This window comes from Ambystoma mexicanum, chromosome 13, assembly GCF_040938575.1.
Source record: "Ambystoma mexicanum isolate Mex_15411 chromosome 13, UKY_AmexF1_1, whole genome shotgun sequence".
Classification (NCBI taxonomy): domain Eukaryota; kingdom Metazoa; phylum Chordata; class Amphibia; order Caudata; family Ambystomatidae; genus Ambystoma; species Ambystoma mexicanum.
In genome coordinates, this window is record NC_090938.1 from 681,121,976 (window position 1) to 681,142,206 (window position 20,231).

Genomic DNA, 20,231 nt, shown 5'->3' on the forward strand with positions numbered 1-20,231 from the left:
GGCCCTCGACCCGTATAATAGCCTTCAGCATTACCTGAGACACAAACTGCTTCAAGCCATCCATGGTAAAGCTCTAAAATACCCATTTCTAGCTCTTAATTGAAATCTGGGAACTGTTGGAAACCTCAATGTACTGCTGATTAAGTTTTGCAGAGTATGCAATACAAAACAAACAAAAAAGCAAGGCATTTCTCCAATATAACATACGACTCGAGAACAACTCCCCCTCAAGTGCCAAATAAAAGAACCCACACTGAACTGAAGAAGCAAACAAAGGCATCCTGTAAAGGAGTTTCACAGAAACACTACTTACCAGTCGAGACACCGTCCATGTTGAGGAGAAACTGTCAAAGCTACCAAATATGCTTCAATGCACACATGTTAAAGTACGGCCAGTGACGAATATGCGGACTATGCACTTCAGTGAACACAGATGAGAAGCTCTGGCACTTACTGAACAAGTCTGCAGATTTAACGTCACAAGTTCAGGGCAGTGAGCTCCGATGTGTTTCAACGCTTCATCCTCCAGCTGGCCACAGATGAAAAACAAAGAGAAAAATAGTAAAATAAAATTGCCAAACAAACAAAACACATCATTTACGTGGATTCACTGTAGACCTCAGCGAATGCACCTGAAGCTTGACCCCGACTTTAATATTTCCAGGAGCCACCATACTCCCAGTATATTTAGCTCTGCAAAGGTGCCCAAGTGCTCCCATGCTACTTCAGCACCAGAACCCACATACTGTTAAATCCAGACATTCAACACCCTCCGCTATTCCAGTATGCAGACTTGCACAAAGGTTTGCCAAAGCGCACCAAGCAGCACATATTTGCGATACTGGGTACAACGTCCAGCTGTGACTTTAATGATCGGGCAGAATCCACATTTATTGGGTGTGTTGTCATTGCTCACGTTGTGGGCCCCCTGGACGGATTGCTGGCTTGCTTGGATTTTTGATTTTACTTTAGTGCACAGAGGAAGTTCTATTGAAGTCCTCCTACCACTGCAACCCTTTTTCTGGTGTGCTGCCCCTTAGGAGCAGTTAGGGCAGAATTCCATTTTTGGGGGACCCTAAACATTGTTTTTTACACTTTTGTTTAAGATTTCTGAGTAGTCATGGGGACTTTTGCTGAGATCCTCTTGCCACTGTACCCTTTTTAAAGTGCATATTCCTGTGGTAATCGTTAGGAAAGATTTTCTTTTTGCACCTTTACTGCCATAGATTTCGAAGGACCCCCCGCCCCCCCGCCCCCACACACACACACACACACACACGCTATTTGTGCTGGTTTTAAACCTGGTTGTGACTTTTCGGGTCTGTAAAGCCTTCTGCTTTACTTCCCTTACCCGTTTTGCTAATTCTTGTGGGAAAACTGACAAGTCCCTAAAACAGTCGGCATTGAGCGACTATGTCCCTCTTTATGAATACCTGTATTTTTACAATTGCACACATCACCTTACAGTGAAGTTCAGTTAGAACAATTGGTATCCTTATACGTTTCTGGCGTTAGGGAGAATTCTTAGAAATGTGCTAATTTCCCTTCACCTTAGAGACCCCCAGTTGGATACTGAGGACTTGATTTTTTTACCTGGATAGAGTGAGCCCCTTTTTCCCCCCACTCATGTATTTTAATGTAATTTCTGAACTTTGTGTTTCTTTTGGTTATGGAGCCTGAAAAACTCCATAGGCATCTTTTACATTGTACCACACAGCACCCTCAGTACAGTGGCACATGGAAGTCCTTCAGATTTCCCAAGGTTTAAATACCTTCTCTGGGATAAACGACTGTTTCCCAGAGCAGTTTAGGGAAATTGACTTTACTTACATTTGTAACTTTCTAGACCCTGCCCACACTATTTTACAATAGGGTGCTGGAGGGGTTTCTTAGTATCCCTTTATCTAGCTTCTCATGTAACATTTTTAATGTTAGCATATCCTCACTGAATGGCTGGTGGCAGTGGTTTACTTTTAACTACCGTGGTGTGCATTTACTGCGGGCTGTGTTTGCAGCTGCAGTGAAGCACCCAAGGGTACCATTTTTGTCAAAATGGCCCCGGTCTTCTTTTTTGGCCATTACTTTGTGGAAAGGTCCTTCTTGTGATTTACTCTGCGAGCCAAACCTGTTTTGGTCCCTTTGTTAGCTTTGCCTTTGGTGGGATTCACAAGTGAAACCCACCTCTGGATCCAGGGTGTCAGGGGTGGGCAGGAGCCCAAACTCCCTGTGCTTCGTCTCCCAGGAGACCCAAATGCACTCTAGTGATTGGCCGGCTGACTCTCCGGCAAGGACAGCCACCCTGCTAGGTGATTGACAGCTAGGCTGGAATGAATGGGAGAGAATGGTATAAAAGGCAAGGCAAATTGGCTTGGAAGGCAGAGACTACCACTGGACGAAGGAACCGAAGAAAGACTTGGAGGACTCCTGCTGCAACTCCTGGACCGTTGGTTTGCCCGGTGAAGCCCTGATGCTGTGCTGAAACTCCAAATTCTATCGACAGAAGCCCCTGCAAGGATGACTTCTCCCCTTGAGTTGGTGGGACCAATCAACTCCAAAGTAAGCCTCTTGGACATTCTCTCAGAGGTGGTTGACTTTCCAGAGTTGCTGCTGGAAACCGAAAAGCAAGGGAGAGGACCACCAGATTGTGTGAGTTGCTTTTAAGCTGGCCTAGAGCTCCAGGAAGATCCTCCAGACTCCCAGGAAGCAGGACTGACCGAGCCTGAGCCCCCTCAGAGTGCGGGACCCCAGAAGCAAGGAAAGCCCATCTCGACAGCCAGGAACCGCAGTGTTGCTATTTGCAGTATATGCGAGGAGCTGAAACGCCGAACAGCCACTTGCGAGCAGTGACCGTCCCATTGCAGTGCAGGAGTCCCCAGAAGTTCACCCTCTTGTCCCCACAACTGAGGCCCAGGAACAGTGAGATCTGCAGAGCTGCTCAGGAACAGAAGTCATCTGCTGCACTGTTTACTTCAATACAAAGGTACTGTAAACGTCTGAGAGAACTCCTGTCTTGCTGAAGAGTTGCTTGCATCTTCTACTACTCACAAGTCTAACGGCTTGTGACCCTACATTGATTCTTCTTTTTCTTCAAAGACTTCTAAAACATTGTACGAAGACTTTTCTTACTTACCTGCAAAGAAGTGCTTCAGCTCACATAGACTTTTGCCCATTGACTTTGGGTTAGCCTGTTCCACTGAATGACTCTTATTGGGGGATCTGAAACGTGTTTGCCTGCTTAAGAATTTTTGTGGTCTCTTGCATGTTCTAATAACCTTTTCCTTTGATTTATTCTTAAATGATTAAATGCAACAGTGATATATTAATGTCCCCAGCACCCTAGCTATTGAAGTCACCTGAGGGTGTAGGTTGTGCCTGTGGGCCATCCCAAAAGGGTACTTACTGATTTAGAAATATTAAGAGTGTGTATTTTGTGAAGTATGTTTGAGTGTTACCGTTATATTGTTCCCTTCTGAAGAAGGCTTACTCTAACTGACTGATACATTAATAATTGTTTAGGCAAGTAGCCTTGAGTATATGTGTTTACTTGCATACTTTTCATAGTGAATCTCTGTGTAACTCCCCTACAGCTCACATTGACCCCTTTTGAGATAAACCTGGCTGCTCAACACGCTACCAAAACTGTGTAGTACAAGCTCATACCAAAGATTGGGTTGCCCATTACCTGTAGTCAGGGTGGTAGTTGTGTTCCCAAAGGGTACTGCATGCAATTGTGCCTAACATTTGGTTACTTTGTCAACATGCCTAGTGTTAGGGAGAATTCTCAAAAATGTTCTAATTCCCTTCTACCTTAGAGACCCCCCAACTCTTTTGGTGGACTTCAGGACTTTTAATTTCTAACCTGGAGAGAGTGAGCCCTTTTTTCAATCTCATGTATTTTTATTGTGATTTTGACCCTGTGTTTCTTTTTAGCTTTGGAGTCTGACAAACTCCATAGGCATCATCTATACATTGTGACGCACAGCACCTTCAGGTCAGAGGCACAGGGAAGTCGCTTAGATTTCCCAAAGGTTTAAATACCTTCTTTTGGTCTAACTATTATTTCCAAGAGCAGTGAAGTGAAGAACAAGTTACTTTCTTACCTGGTAACGTTCTTTCAATGGGAAGTTCCTCCGACGTATTCCACATCTATGACAGTAATCAGCACAGCTGTGCTGCTTCGGAACATTTTTCAGCGTCTGCGTCCTGCGTCGATGACATCGATACGCTGTCCCTCGAGGGCCTCCGTCGAGCGCCAACATCACGGATGTTATATGTAGGACGCATGGGTCCCATAGCCTCAGTTGTTTTTTCCCCAGAACGTGGGGCACCAATCTTCTGCCAGTATCACTACAGAAAGCCTTGCGGAAACGTAAGATGCAATCGCATGAGAAATTCTGTAGAAGGGCAGGCTGGGAGGGTGCGATGTGGAATGCGTCAGAGAAACATCCCATCGAAAGAACGTTACCAGGTAAGAAAGTAATTAGTTCTTCGAGGGGATTGTGTCCAACGTATTCCACATCTATGACAGACTCCCAAAGCAGTACCAACGTATGCAGGTGGGAAAATAATTTAGAATATTAGAATGCCCAATCAAATTGCAGAATAGAGGACCGGCTTGCCAAAGGACAAATCTTGCCCATGGATAGAATCCAGGGAGTAGTGTTTTACAAAAGTATGGACATAGGCCCATGTGGCTGCTTCACAAATATGAATGGGAACACCCCTCTGCAAAGCAGTAGAGGCAGCCACACCCCTAGTAGAATGGGCCCGTAAGCCTACCACTCGGACAACCATGTCCTTATGGAACAACGTGAAAGGTGGCTTGGCGGAGAGTGCCTGCAACTCACTCACTCTGCGAGCAGAAGTATCCGCAACTAAAAATACAGTCTTAAAGGACAAGAATGTAAGGGCTCAAACTGCACTCCCATTAGGAACTTTAGAACTAAGTTCAAATCCCATCCCGGCACCTGGAAAGGCGACGGTGGAAACATATTAGTTAGCCCTTTTAGAAACTGAGAAATCAAAAGGAATCTTAAAATAAGAACAGTCCTCAGACAAGCACTTAAATATGGACAGCACGCCAGGTAACCCTTAATGGTACCCACTTGCAGGCCCTTGTGGGCTAATGAAAGCAAAAAAGACAGAACCACAGGAATTGAACACTGAAAAGGATCCACATTCTGTACCCTGCACCAGTCGCTGAACTTTCTCCAACGGGAACCGTACAGGGATTTTGTTGCGGGCCTTCTGGCTGAAAGCAACACCTCCATCACATCTTCAGGGAGGTTCCAATCCCTATACCTCAGCTTTTCAGATGCCAAGCATGGAGGCTGAGAGACTAGACCTCTGGATGGAGAACCTGACCCCCCTCCCATGAGAGCAGATTGTCTCGGTTGGGAAGACGGCGTGGAGGGCAGATTGACATGTCGAGAAGGTCCGGGTACCACGCTCTCCTGGACCATGCGGAGCAATGAGGATCTTTCGGGAACCGAACCTCCGTAACCTCCACAACACTTGCGGAATGACAGGGACTGGAGGAAATGCGTACAGCAGTGGGAAGGACCACTCCACTACGAACATGTCCCCTAAGGCTCTTCTTGGAGGAAATTCCCACGAGCAGAATCTCTCGCACTTCCGGTTGACACTGGTGCCAAGAGATCCACTTGTGGGGTCCCCCAAAGGGCAAAGATCTCCAAAAGAACTTCCTGAACAAGCTCCCACTCATGAGACCGTGCTCTGCCTGCTCAGAGCGTCCGCCGCTCCGTTTGTCTCCAGCCAGATGAACTGCCGAGATCGAAATTTCCTCCTGGATGGCCCAGAACCAGAGCTGCATCGCCTCTCTGCACAGTGGGAGAGACCCTGCCCCCCCCCTTTTTGTTGAGGTAGTGCATGGCCACTGTATTGTCCGTCATAATCAGGACACTCCTCCCCCGCACAGATGGCAGAAAAGCCTTCAGGGCTAACCTGACGGCACTGAGCTCCAACAGATTGATATGGCGTCTGGACTCAGACGGAGACCAACGACTGCTGACTGTCAACTCGTTGGCATGATCTCCCCATCCCGTGAGGGATGCGTCCGTCACGATTGTTACCTCCGGCCAGAGTAGCCAAAATGGAGCCCCTTTCATCAGATTGCCTTCGACGGCCCACCACAGAAGATCCTGGGTGACCGAGGGCGGCACCTGAACTGGATCCGACATCCTGCTGGAGGACTGCACCCATTGCATCTTGAGAGCCCACTGCAGAGATCTCATCCGCAGCCTGGCCTCTGGCACCAGTAGAATGCAGGATGCCATGAGGCCGAGCATCCTCAAGAAATCGAACGCCAGGAGACTCTGGGCATGTTGAAACGTGTCCACCATCTGCAGAATGTGATGAGCCCTCACCTGGGGAGGCGAACACTCCCCCGGGGATGTGTCGAGCACTGCTTCGATGTGCTGGAGCCGCTGGGTAGGTGTCAAATGAGACTTCTTTAAGTTGAGGGTGAAGCGCAGCTTGTGAAGGGAGTGGCAGGTGACCAACAGATGATCCAGGGCTTGCTCAGGCGAGCACGCCCTGATCAACCAATCATCCAGGTAGGGGTAGACGTGAATCCCCCTTTCCAGAGATACGCTGCCACCACCACCACCACCATTAGCTTAGTGAAGACCCTCGGGCGGAGGTCAATCCGAACGGCAGGACCCGAAACTGAAAATGCGAGTCGCCAACCGCGAACCTCAGGTACTTCCTGTGCTTGGGATGAATCGGCACATGAAAGTAAGCATCCTTGAGGTCGAGAGACACCAACCAGTCCTGAAGTTGAAGGGCCTGGAGAACTTGAGCGAGAGTAACTATCTTTAACTTGTCCTTCCTGAGGAGCTTGTTCAAACTATGAAAGTCCATGATGGGTCTCACACCCCCTCCCCCCCCCTGTCTTTTTTCGGGATAATAAAATATGGTGAATACCATCCCTTGTTCCTCTCAGTTACAGGCACCAGTTCTATGGTGCCTTTCTCCAGCAGGGATTTGATTTCCTGCGCAAGGAGCGGATCCGGACTCTTCAAAGAGAGCTTGCCTGGGGGATTGTCGCGTGGCCTCTGCCGGAGAGGAAGACAGTAGCCGTGGGCTATGATCTCCAGAACCCACACATCTGAAGTAATGGCACGCCATTCTACAAGATGCTGCGCCAGCCTTCCGGCAACCGGCGAACCATGGGACATGGCCTCATGACTGAGCTTTCCACTCTGGTACTCCTATGTTGGCCCCTTTGACTGGCAGCTCCCCTTGATCTACCAAAGGAAGAGTAGTATCGAGGTTGACGCACTGCAGCGCTCAAAGACTTCGCTGCAGCTTTGGAGGTCTGAAACCTCTCGTCAGCCTTGCTGCCAAAAAGGATGGTCACCATCAAAGGGCATGTTGAGAAGCCGGGACTGTACATCAGGAGCAAACCCCGACTTCCGCAACCACGCAAACCTGCGCATCACGGTGCTTGCCGCCATGGACCGGATGACACAGTCTGCCACGTCCAGACCTGACTGAACGGATTCACACATGGCATCCTTGCTATCCTGCACGAGGGCAAGAAAACCATCCCGTTTCAAGACTTCAGGAATATGTTCAGCCGCCAACGATACACAATTCCACAGAGTGTGAGTGAATCTTGCCAAGGCGGAAACGGAGTTGGCTGCCTTTAATGCCATACCCCCAGATGAAAATACTTTCTTCGTCAAACCGCTTGTCGTCCCTATCCAGAGGGATAGTAGGGTACGCAGCCTGCTTAGTTGGGGCCATAGCCGCCTGCACCATCAAACTCTCCGGAGTGAGGTGTGTAGACAAGTAGCTGGGGTCGGCACTGGCTGGACGGTATTTTTTTGGTAGCGACTTATTCATTGCCAGGAGACTCTCCGGAGCAGTCCAAGCCGCTGCCACCAGTCTCTGTAAGGCCATATGAAATGGCAGCACCAGGTCAGTGGGTGGGCCCTGGTCCTATATATGTCAGGTCATCCTGCAAAAAATCCACAGGTGGAGCAGACCACCCCAAGTACTCCGTCACCCTCGACATGAGACGCCTGTACAAAGATTCAGTGTGTGTACCAGGCTCTGGCCTGCCAAACTCAACTCCGGGGAGGTGTCCAGACCACTGGCGTCATGCAGGGATGGACACAGGTCTTCCATCTGGCTATGACCAGATAACGGTTCATCAGGAACCTCAGCAGGTGCAAGCCCCTCTTCATCTGACCCTTCTTCCACCTCTGAGATGTAATCCAAAGGCTGGAATAAATCCCTGGACGAAGGTACAGAAAAAGGTTCAAATACAGGCCTCAGACTTCCCGAGGGCCTTCCTCAGAGGTTCCACGGCCCTCCGGGGCATCTCCGGTAAAGCCTCTTCAAAAAGGCGATGAGGGCGTCGATGGAATCGGCGTCTATGTCGAGCGAAGCGTCGACGACTTCGACAACGGCTTCGAGGACGGAGCCCCGAGCGTGTCCTTCAACGGCCTCGATGGCGTAGACAGCTTCCTCAGAGCGGGAGCCTCGAGAGAGTCCCTCGACGGACATGGCGCCGATGGCATCGATACCTTATTAGAAGGCCTCACAGGCTCCAACGGTCTCAAGGGCATCGAGGACTGGGACCTGGCACGGCTATGGTGATCAACCTTGTCCGATCGGCACCTCAACGGCTCACGATCGCGCCAACCGCCTGAAGGCGTGCGAGTGGTGGCCCTAGCACTTTCCTTGCCGGCTTCTCTCGAAGGCATGGACGGAACGGTGCCCTGCGATTCAAAAATTGCCATCATCTGCTTGCGAAATGCGTCCCATTCCGCCAGTGATGAATGCTTGTTGGGACAAGCCACCCGCCGTCTGGCGGAGTTCTCGGACAAGGACGGGGAAGGCGACCGGTGATGGCAGGACCCACTCCGAGAACGAGACCCCCCTGGACTTACGCCGATGCGGAGAGTCGCACCTCGAATCGTCGGTCGAAAGCCCAGTGGATTTTGACTTCCAGTGGTTGGAAACCCTACCTACAGACAACTTCTTCCGCTCCCGCAAGGCTTTCGACGTCAAGGACTGGCATTAATCGCAGACATCGGTGGCGTGGCTCTCGCCGAGGCACCAAAGGCAGACGTTGTGCGGGTCCGTCAGGGACATCTTGGAACCGCAATCCCCATACTTCTTGAAGCCTGACCGGAGGGTAGAAGACGAAGACATTATTCACAATACCAAGTTAGAAGAACCGACTCCACAGGAGAAGAACCGAGGCAAACAGAACTTGTTTTGCCATTTCTTGTTGAAAAGGTCCTTCTTGAGATTTACTCTGCGTGCCAAACCAGGTTTGGTCCCTTTGTTGGTTTTGTCTTTGGCGGGATTCACGAGTGAAGCCCAGCTCTGGCTCCAGTATGTCTGGAAGGGGCAAGAGTGAGGGAGGTGCCCGAAACTCCCTGTGCATAATCCCCTTGGTTACAGGAATTCACCCAAAGGGGAGTGGCCAGCTGACTGTCCGGTAAGGACAGCCACCCTGCTGTGTGATTGACAGCTAGGCTGGAATGAATGGGAGAAACTAGCATAAAAGGCAAGGCTTTTTGGCTTGGAAGGCAGAGTCGACCACTGGACTAAGGAATCCGAGAATTATCTTGGAAGAGATGCCTGCTGCAACTCCTGGACCGTTGGTTTGCCCGGTGAAGCCCTGCTTTTGTGCTGAAGCTCCAAATTCTCCTCGAATAGAGAAGCCCTGCAAGGACAACCTCTCCCTTTGAGTTGGTGGGACCAATCAACTCCAAAGTAAGCCCGTCTGGACATCCTCTCGGAGCTAGCTGTATTTCCACTGCTGGTGGAACCGAAGTGCCAGGGAGAGGAACACCAGATTGCTTGTAAGTCGGACCCGAGCGCTAGGAAGATCCTCCGGACTTCTCTGATGCAGGACTGACCAAGCCTGAGCCGCCTCAACAGAGTGCTGGACCCCAGAAGCAAGGAAAGTCTGAAGTGGTATCCGAGAACCACATTGTTGCCATTTGCTGTAAGACCAGAGGAGCTGAAACACAGAAGGAATGCTTAATTGAAGTTTGCCCACTGCTGCCGCTGACCATCCCATTGTAGAGCAGGAGTCCCCCAGACGCCCTCCCTCTTGTCCCCACAACTGAGGCTCAGGAACAACAGGATCTGCAGAGCTGCACAGGAACAGAAGCAAGCTGGAACCATTTCTTCTAACCAGAGGCACTGTAAAGTCTAACAGAACTTGCCTCTTGTTGTGTAGCCTTGCTTGCTCTCAGTTGAGACCTGTCTTGGTTACCTTGCAGAGTTGCTAAAACATTGCCCCACACAAGCCTCCCAGCTTGTGGCCCTTCAAGTGTTCTATTTTTAACAAACATTTCTAAAAACATTGTGCAAGACATTTTACCTACTTACAAAGAAGGTCTTCAGCTCAACTTGACATTGTGCAATTAGCATTGGCTGTCCTGGCTCCCCGAGTGACTGACTCAGCTTTATCTTTTCCCCAGGAAAGGGTTAATTTACAGAACATTGGAAGGTTTTCAAAAGTACTTACCCATTTATGAATTGTTAACCTTTATTTTTATTCCTCTATTCTATCTTTTACACCAAACTTAGTATTGCTCCAAATGTACCAGTGATAAATCAATGTCCACAGTGTCCTAGCTATTTAAGTCACCTGAGGGTGTAGGCAGTGTGTGTGCCATCTCCAATGGGTACCATCTGATTTAGAGAAACTAAGAGTGTGTTCTGAAGTGAATTTTAATTGTTACATATATTGCTCCCTTCTGAAGAAGGCTTATACAACTGACTGTGAAATAAATTGTTTTATCAGGAAACCTTGAGTATACGCGTTTATTTGAACTGTACTGTGAAGCTCTGTGTCACATTACTGCTCACATTGACCCCTCTTGAGATAAGCCTGACTGCTCAGCCATACTACCAGCCTGTGTAGTTCAGACTTATACCAAAGGTTGGGTCCCTATTGCCAGGAGGTCAAGGTTCTTGTAGTGCACCCAAGGGGTACTGCATACAATCTTGCCCAACACCTAGGACAAGCTGGTGGCAGCCGTGTGAGTTTTATAATTTTTGTATTAGGTTACTCGCGCACTTTTGCATTTACAATGAATGGCTACTAAAAAGGTGGCCCTAAATGGCCACTTTGTGAGATATTTTGCTTGTTCGTTGGCCATATTGATATTTGGCCTTCTTCCTGCCTTCTCAGGTTAGGAAATGCCTTATATGGAAACCCTATTCCCCAGCAAATCTAGGTCTTGCGCATGCAAGGAGGCTTTGTATGTGGGCCAGAGGATGGGATTGGAACTGCCTTGTTGTTAGGGAGAATTGTCTGTTAAGGCTAATTTCCCAAAACCTAGTGAGTCCCCCAGCAGCTTTGCTGGATTTTTGGGTTTTATTTTTCCTCGTGCTAAGAGTGAGACTATTTTTCTCCCACTCTTAAGCATGATTTGAGATATCGTTTGACTTTGTAATACGTTTTATGAGCTATGGGGTCTTTTACTCCATAGGGTTTCATGTGGTTTTGGTAAGTGTGCAGTAACACAGGGGTGTCATAGTGACCCCCAAACATCGACTCCATACCCTGGGACTGACTACTGTGTCCCAGGGCATTTAAAGTCACCATTGACTTTACTAGTCTTAAATTGTGAACAGAACCAGTGCAAACCATCATATTGTGGAAGTACTGGTAGGGGTAATAAGATTGCCCCTGGGTCTGTTTTTCGAGGGGGCACTGTGCAGTCCCCCCTAGTCGAGTTTCTGCCTGGTGGCAGTGGTTACGACGCAAAATATTCCACCGGAATATTTCCTATGGGATTTTCCCATTCATTTTAAACACTTTTTTTTGGTGCAATGTTAAAGATACTGCCGGGTTATTTATTTAATATTTATTCCCTGGTTGGGTCTTTTTGCCAGGACTCGGTATTAAAATGGCGTTTGTGTTCGCCTCTGTAACTCCAACCCAAGTCGAGCCCTTTGTTCCACTTTTTGGCAGGCTTCTGCACACTCTGTCTGGGTCTACAGGATGTGTGGGAGGGGGGTTTAGGGACCCTGGACTGAGTTGCCTCGGCAACTCAAGTCGCACTCTTGTGTGATTGGCCCAGTGGTGAGCCGCCCGGCTCACCACTTAGCATGTTTAAGTGACAGCTAGGACTGATGAATGGGGGTTTTCTGCATACAAGCAGGGCTTTGGGGACTGGAACTTCAGAAGTCGCCACAGGACCAAAGGAATCCGAAGAGGGAGAAGCTGAGCCGACCTGCAACGACGACACCACCACCGGTGAAGCCCTGCTTGACCGCCTCACCACTTCCCGACGACAGAGAAGATCTTCATCCCGTCTTCTTCCTCTGAACTGGTGGGGATAACCAGTTTGCCCTCAGTTCGCCTTCCTGGATCGTCTCGTGGTCGAATCGCCCATGCCAAGCACCCCGGCGACCGGATAGCCACGCTTCACCACTAACGCGAATAAAAGGGTAGTACCTTGTAAACTGGGAAACTGCGCGGCTGGTTTCTTCCCTGGCAGGGCAACGACCTCCAGCTTTCCTCCATGTCGAGATCTTCTCTTCTCCTGGACGAAGCACCGACTCGCACCCACTGCCAGGAACAACTGCCCCAACTGGAGCTTTCTCACCATTTCAGGTACTGTGTTCCGCCTTGTCTCCCTTGCAACAGACTGTTCAAGGTGTCCCGTAAATCCTTGACTATCTATCCTGGGGTGACCTGGGACCTGCTAACTAACTTTTTGCTGAACTGATCCTACCCTTTTTGAACTATCTGCAAAGACTTTTAAAGTATTATTCAACTGTGTGATCTTGGACACATTCCGCCTTGCTCTCTCCAAGAGTGGGCCTGGCTTATGAACTTTCTTGCTCTAACAGTAGACTCTACCTTTTTCGGACTTGTTGTGGTTCTTTTAAAAGTGTTGGTATTGTGCTGTCCTAATTCTACCTTTTCCCTCCCTTTTTAACTAACATATTGGAGTGCCATCTTAGGTTAAGCGCTCACCTCTGTCTGCAAATAAGCGGTGTTTTAACTAAGACTTGTTCAATAAGTAATCAGGGATGTATATATAGCGACTGTTTGAACTTGCTTGCCATATTAGTGTTAGTGTATTTTACAAGTGTGTTTTTAAATAAATAATTATATACTTTTATACCAAAGCTCTGGTCAGTGTTTGCTTGTGCTACTGTATCTCTGTACCTATTTTGTATACTCTATATACTGTCTAACTCTTCTTGAGAGAAGTCTGGCTGCTCAGCCACAGCTACCAGGTAAATCTGGGTGGTACAGACTGCTACCAATTGGGCTTACTGCCAACACCTGTAGTCCTAAGCCTTTTGTAGTGGTCCCTAAGGGAACTGCACAGGTTTCTGCCTAACACTTGTCCCAGTCCACATCCGCTGGGGCCAAAAGTCTGTTGCTGGCCGGATGCAAGGACCAGTGGATCCTCTACCATAAGCATCTTGTGTGTTGGTCCTGACAGTGGGCGCCTAGCCATCGTCAGTGGTCTGATGGTCCGGCATCCTGAAAGAAGCACCCTTGACCAGATATTCCCTCACAGACCACCTAAAAGCCTGTGTCAGAATGATGTCGTTGTCCCAGGGCCCTGAGGCTGGTATCCACCGAGCATCTAGGAATTCCTGCACCAGCCGCATGTGTAGCCTGCAGCGAGTTATCAAAGGGATTCAAAATGACAGCTTCCCCAGCAAGACTTAACTGCAGACAAAGGTCACCTGGGCACTGCTGAGGCAGCGCACCTTTGCCAGAAGAGCTAACCACAGTCTCGTACGAGGGCCTGGTGGTGCAGGTTTGGGTGTCGAGTCTCGCTCAGAGGTAGAGCGTCAGTCTTGATGGAACTAGGCACGAATTTGGAAAGTTTATGGAGAATCCGAGCTGCTGCAGGCACTCAATGCTGGCCCGTGCTGTGGACTCCTGCCAGGGGGTTGACGCTCACCAACCAGCCGTATAGAAACAGATATATGTATGACCCCTACGCTGCAGGTGCGCCACCACTGGCGCAAGGCAATAGGTAAACACCGGTGGAGCAGAACGGAGGGCAAAGGGAAGGGCCTTGAATTGATAGTTTACCCCTACCACCATGAACCATAGGTAGCGCCGGTGCGAGCGGCAAAAAGGGTGATGAAAATAAGCGTCCCTGGGTCGAGGAACACCAAGAAATCCCCTTGCTGTAGCTGGGGCAGAACTTGTTGCAGTGTCACCATACGTAACGTTTGAACATTTAGGAACTTTGAGCACCCTTAGATCTAATATGGCCCTCCAACCCCCTGACTTGTTGTGCAGTGCCTTTTTTGTTCCTGGAAAGTAGCGGGAGAAGGCTCCTGTGCCCACTTCGTCCTTTGGCACCTTCTCGACATACCCATTTTGTATCAGATCTCACACTTCTTGTCACATGTGTCGCAACTTCTCTGGCTTGTGTGCCACTAGTGTGGTTAAGGTGGATAAAATGTCCAGTGACATCTGGGGAAGCAATGGTCGAGCTGGTTGCACCGGAGGTAAGTGGTCCCCCTCAGGAGATGCATTCAGGGGTGGTAATACTGGCAGTCTGATTAGGCTTGCCTCACACCACGGAGAACTAAGTTGCCTTCTAGGAGGTGGTGGCGTGGGTGGTGGCAGAAGATTGAGGTGACATGACTGCCTCTTCATCCCACTCCTCCACACCCTCAGAGGAAAAGAGACTTGGCTCTACAAAGATGGTCCATTCTGGCAGTACCGTCACACAGGTTCGGGTACGATGCTCGTGCCACCAGTGCTGGCAACGTGCTGGCGTGGGTGTCAGATGTTTGTCACTATAACAGTGGTGGTAATCATGTGAGAAGCCATAATTATTCCCCATCGGCTGGGTTTTCGACGGGGCCGTCGACGAAGGAATCACAGTTGACGTGGTTGTCGACAAAGTCTTTGTCGACAGAGCAGCCCGTTTGCTTGTCGTCGTAGTCGGCGGTCTCATTGGTGGGGCAAGGTGAATGATGTCGGAGGCTTTGGTGTAGAAGACCTGGAGGAAGGTATGGCGTTGACAAGGACTTACTCGATGCGGATTTCGAAGACGTCGACGGGGTAGCTTCGACCGCCACAGAGTGGCGAACAGACTTTGATGTGGACTTGGTTGATGGGGTCGCTTCACTGGGGTGATGGAAAAGGCCCTGGCTGCTCCTTTCTGGGCACGGACCTTAAACACCGGTCCTTGTGCGAAGATCTCAGCTCGTCAGAAGCTTCCTTATGCTGCTTCCTCTTGCTGGTGGCATGGACATCATGCGATCTAGACCCCTTACTAGAGGTGGTTGGCTGGGCCGTCCTGCCTTGCAGTAGCGAGGCATGGCTCTGTACAGACGCAGAGTCAAAGGCCCCACCGGCATCCTCGAGCCATGCGACGAGACAACGATCCCTTAGCGTCTTGTTGGTTGAGGGACAGGCAGATTTCACAGTCCTGAATACACGAGCGTGAAGGCAGTAGAGGCATTTGTTGTGTTGGTCTTCCACATACACAATTTTCAATCCGCAGCGGGCACTGGCCTTGAACAGGCTCTTCCTTGTGGGCTCTGCCATGAGTTAGGCCCAACAATGCAGACGATAAGTCAAATATTACCGGTGGCAGGAGCGGACCACGTACCCAGCAACATCGCCGTCAGCCCCGGGGGTTAATAAGACGTCAAAAAGATGAATGTTTTCATTGCAAAAGATTTAAAAGTCAAAATTTTATCAAGATTAGTTGGAGAGAATATTTAAGGACTCTCTACATCAGCGTGCACTAAATAATCTGAAGACGGCCGACAGGGGAGGAGTTGAGCGAGTTGGTTCCTATTGGCTATGGGTATTATGACCCAAAATGACTACTAGAGCTGGTGAAGCCCTGCTCCTCTGCCTGATCTCAAGGAGACCCTTGTTGGTGCTTCAACCCCATGACCAGTGGGAACCAGTCTCGACCCCTGCTCGAGGATCAGGGCCTTTGTAGGTGTCCATGGACCAACCTGTGGCCGACATGCTCTTTCCTGAGCAACCTAGCTGCAGCGGTCGTCGTGACGAGCACAGCCTTGGAACTTTACAGACCTTCAGCTTGTGCCACAAGTCACCTGCTAATGCACTTTCAGCCGTCTCACTCCAAGGGAAGCTGTGCTGGAGCTGCTCCTGGGTTTGCGACTGTTAGGGAGGTTTATCATTTTTATTCTTCATCCCCTCTTCTGGTTAAGCCCCGGAGCACTTTTTGCTGGACAAATGGACATTTCCCTTTCTATCCTGAATGAGTGGAGCCTTTTTCAACTCATTTGTTCTTATTTGCTCAGACTTTTGGAACTCTGTATTTGACATTTATTAAGGGGTCCATTTTCCTTCATATCTCTTTGAAGGCTTCTGTGTTTTACCTTTGTAGCACACAGCTCCTTGTGGGCAGTGTTGCTGGGAATCCTTTGGGTTGTCCTTTGAGATTCTGTCTTGATTTTCAAGTACCTACAGTTAAGGATAGAGGAATACTTTGTATTACTCCTAAAGATGTATACTATGAAAGATTGGCACACACCACCTTATGTGGAGTGCCAAGGGGATACCTAGTTTCCCCTTCTCTCTGCTCCTGTGACTTTTCAGTCACAGACAACCTAGTTATGACTGGTGGCAGTGTACTTTTTCTACCAACTATTGTGTTATTTTTTACTACAGACTGTATTCACAGTCTCAGTAGCACACAAAGAGTCACCAAAGTACTAACTGTCACTTTCTTTTTCACCCATTTCTAGTATGGTTGTTCTTTGTTGGCTATTCTACCATTCTCGGAGGAGGGTGGGGAGGGGTGGGAGGTCGAGGCCTGCGTGTGTTTTGCCTTTGGCAGGAACCCTTGGGTGCCTGCCTAGGCTCCAGTGTGTCTGGAAGGCAGGAAGTGGGGGAGGAGTTTTTCATTCCCCTGCACTTTGTCTGCCTGAGTGCCTGAATGGAACCAGCTCCCACTGGGGGTCAGGCTGTCCTGATTGGACAGCCACACGCCTCTCTCTGTAAACTGCTCAGAGATTGCAGAGGAGTCAGTGTTGAAACTAAATAGAAGGTGAGGTTCCTGGTGTTAAAGGCAAGTTGACCACTGCAAACTGAATTAACAGAAGAAGACTAGAGATGCCTGCAGACCCTTTGCAACACCATGAATCGATAACTGCTACCCTGACCCAGTTTTCTATGCGACAGAGCAACTCCTAAGAGGACGACTCCTTCCCTTTGACTCATGGGAACAAACGGTCCCGAGACGGCCTACAATCTGAGCCATTTCCCTGAGGTGCTGTGCCTTTCCAGATCTGCAGACCATGCATACTAGGAGACCTCCGACCCACTTGTATTGACACATCTTGCCAAGGCCAAATCCATCCCAGTCTTTGCTGAGCTCCAGGTGAACCTCCAGAGACCGACTCGACCAAGTCCCCTCACCAATGTGCAGGACTCCAGGAATTTAAAGAAGATTGACTGGGAGAATCGTGTCCTTTGTTGGTGCCTCAAAAAAGGCACCAAAACCGCAGACTGACCAAAGAGGCTGAAGAAATCCGTGCTAGATGTCATCTCTCGAGACAGCTGCTGTGACATCCCGCTCATTGTCCTGCCTTTCGTCACCAGGTCAAGGCATCCAGAGACCGGGTCCATTGCTGCTGTCCAGAGGAGAATCCAGCCACAAACATTTCTTCTAACCCAAGGTACTGTGGGGTGAAAGGGTGTTGCTTACCTTGATCCAAGATGTCACTCCAGAGCGCTGGCGTACACATAAAGGGGTCCAATGTGTCCGATCATACCACTGACCCAAGTCGTCGGCATGTGTCATTTTGAGAGTCCTTTAACAGGGCCCCACCATTGTGTTGAGTCTTCAAGTACCCTTTACTAGAGACTAGAAGTATCCTCAGAAACTTCTGCTGTTCCTTTGCTTCATAAGACTTTAAGCCCTCTCCAAACTGCCTTCTGCTGCTAGTTAGGAATTTGACTTTAAAAGTGTTAGTTTGTACAGTAAGTGCCTCTAGAACATTAAGCTCTGCTAACGTGACTAACCAACTGTTTTCCTTCCCCAAATGACAGACAGTTTTGCTAACTAAATACAATTACTGTACATCTTTGTGCGTGGTATAACCTATAACACGGCCAACTGTCATTAGTGTCAAACTAACAATTGTAACTGCGGGCAACTATAAACTAAGCAGTGGCCTTTGAAATGCATCTACAAGTATTCCTGTGTACATTGGTTTAATGATTTAAGTATTTTAAGACATTTCTTGTGTAATTAAAATAAATATATATTAGATATAAATGTATTGGTGTAAGTGTTTCTTTGATCTGCTTTACTAACTGGGTTCATTGTACTTACCTACAGCTCACATCTTCCTATTATGATAAGCCTGACTGTTCTGCCACTCTACCAAGTTTCCATGAGTAGTACAGTCAGATACTAAGAGTTGAGGACCTGTATACCACTGGGATAGTTTTATGAAGTCTTACCTCAAGTGGACTTTAGGGAAACTCTCCTAACAACCGTTGTTCTATCGACCTTTGATGCCTGACCATAATGAACACTCCTTCAATCCTGTGAGATGTCCTGATGTGGTCTGCACCACCAGAGGCTTCACCTTTCATCATTTTGGGTCTTCAACTAGAAGCTGACTGGAACCAATTCCTGTGCACCGCGACTAACAAAACTAAATCTCAGCACCGAAAGTGACCTCCACACCCGCAACCCCTGGGCCTTCCCAACCCGACTCAAGTGCAGCTATGTGTGTTCCCAACAGATTACGGAAGATCTGTAGTGGTATCTGAAAGAATGAGTCAGGGGGTAAGTTAACATGTTGATCCCCCCCCCCCACCCGACACCCCACACATTGGGTGTAAAATCCTGGCAATAACTCCTACCTGGCCTCTGGTCGTGGAACCAGGGTTAAGTATCCTTTCCTAGGCCTACCCTAGTGAATAGGATTGAGTGGAGTACTTACCTGAACTTTACTAAAAACGTATCGAACTTTAAAAATGTTCTAAAAAGCACCACCACAGCCCACTTCATAATTTCTAATAACCTTACCTGAAGACACAATACTGACACTTGTGCCTTTTGGGCACAAGGCCCCATACCCTCTCAGGGTAGGACTTCAGATTGAGGGAAGCTGTTGTGTTGGTTTTGCCTATTCTTTTCTTGCATTAGACTACTCACCTGTATTGCACTGCTAATTAATGCATATGCAATTTTATTCTCCACTGGTGAATGTGTTATATGGTTTTATGTGGCAATTCTTACCTGTGATTTTAATATGCTTAGGGTGTAACTGAAGGCTTAATAAATATCTATTTTATATACTGAAACTAGAATTGTTGTTGTTGCTCTGTGTATACTCGTAACCCTAGACCACTCTCACTTTTCCTGCAACTAAGCCTTGACTGCTGGCCTACCTTAACTTGATTGGATTATGGCTAACCTATGTCTTGCCTGTTCACCACCAATAGGGTGGCCACCCGAAATCCTCCCACCAGGGTTAATTTTGGAAATCCATCTTAACACTCCTTGTCGAAGTAAATGCACAAATCTGCCAATGTACCTTAGACCTTTTTTTTGTTTTAGTATAAACTGAATTTATTCGCTGTTTAAGCGCCTAACAAGCAAAAAAAAAAAAACTAAACTGACCTAAAAAACTATCTCTCTACTGCAATACAGCTTTGATTCAGCAATGGGTTGGGCCTTACCTGTGTGCACCCTCGCAGGAAGAGAGCTTTGAGACCACCACAGCCTTTGACCAGCGCCTGAATACCATCCTTGGTCACCTGATCACACCAGGAGATGTTCAGCTGTTCCAGCAGCGGGCACCCCTCACTAAAATGAGAACAGGAGGAAAAATTGAAATACAAGCACAAATACACTCTCAGCATGGCTGAAGGCAGCTAACGTCCCACTCGCAGTCTCTAAAGCAACAAACTACTGCACTACTACACAACTCATAGCATGGAGGACCATTGAAAACGAATGTATTGCTAAAACAATTACTGATGGAAGCGGAACCAAGGCAGACCAAGGCACATCGCCGCATTATTCAGACAGCATCTTAAGAATGGTCAAGAGCAAATAACACGTACGCTTTATTAGAAAAGAAAATAGCTTTCGCGCCCCGGCTGTGGTCGTACATAGGCTTTAAGAGCCCACCAGCCCGAGTTCTGGTAGGCCCGAGCGAAGCGAGAGCGTCAGCTCAGGCTGCTGGCCATTAAAGTCCATATTCATCCCGAGGGGGAGGTGCATTTGCAC

At 48.5% G+C, this 20,231-nt stretch overlaps 1 protein-coding gene across 2 annotated transcripts in view; it reads right to left on the bottom strand.

Annotated features, from left to right (window-relative positions):
* Positions 1-20,231, bottom strand: part of FBXL20 (F-box and leucine rich repeat protein 20) — an 867,163-nt gene that overhangs the window by 165,830 nt on the left and 681,102 nt on the right. For both annotated transcript variants that reach the window (XR_011283101.1, XM_069634719.1), the window contains exons 8-9: positions 19,679-19,805; positions 455-529 (exon numbers count right to left, since the gene is read on the bottom strand). Coding sequence is in view for 1 of the 2 variants with exons in the window: in XM_069634719.1 (XP_069490820.1) it covers positions 455-529; positions 19,679-19,805 (202 nt within the window). In the remaining variant the exon portion in view is untranslated. The remainder of the gene's footprint in view (positions 1-454; positions 530-19,678; positions 19,806-20,231) is intronic.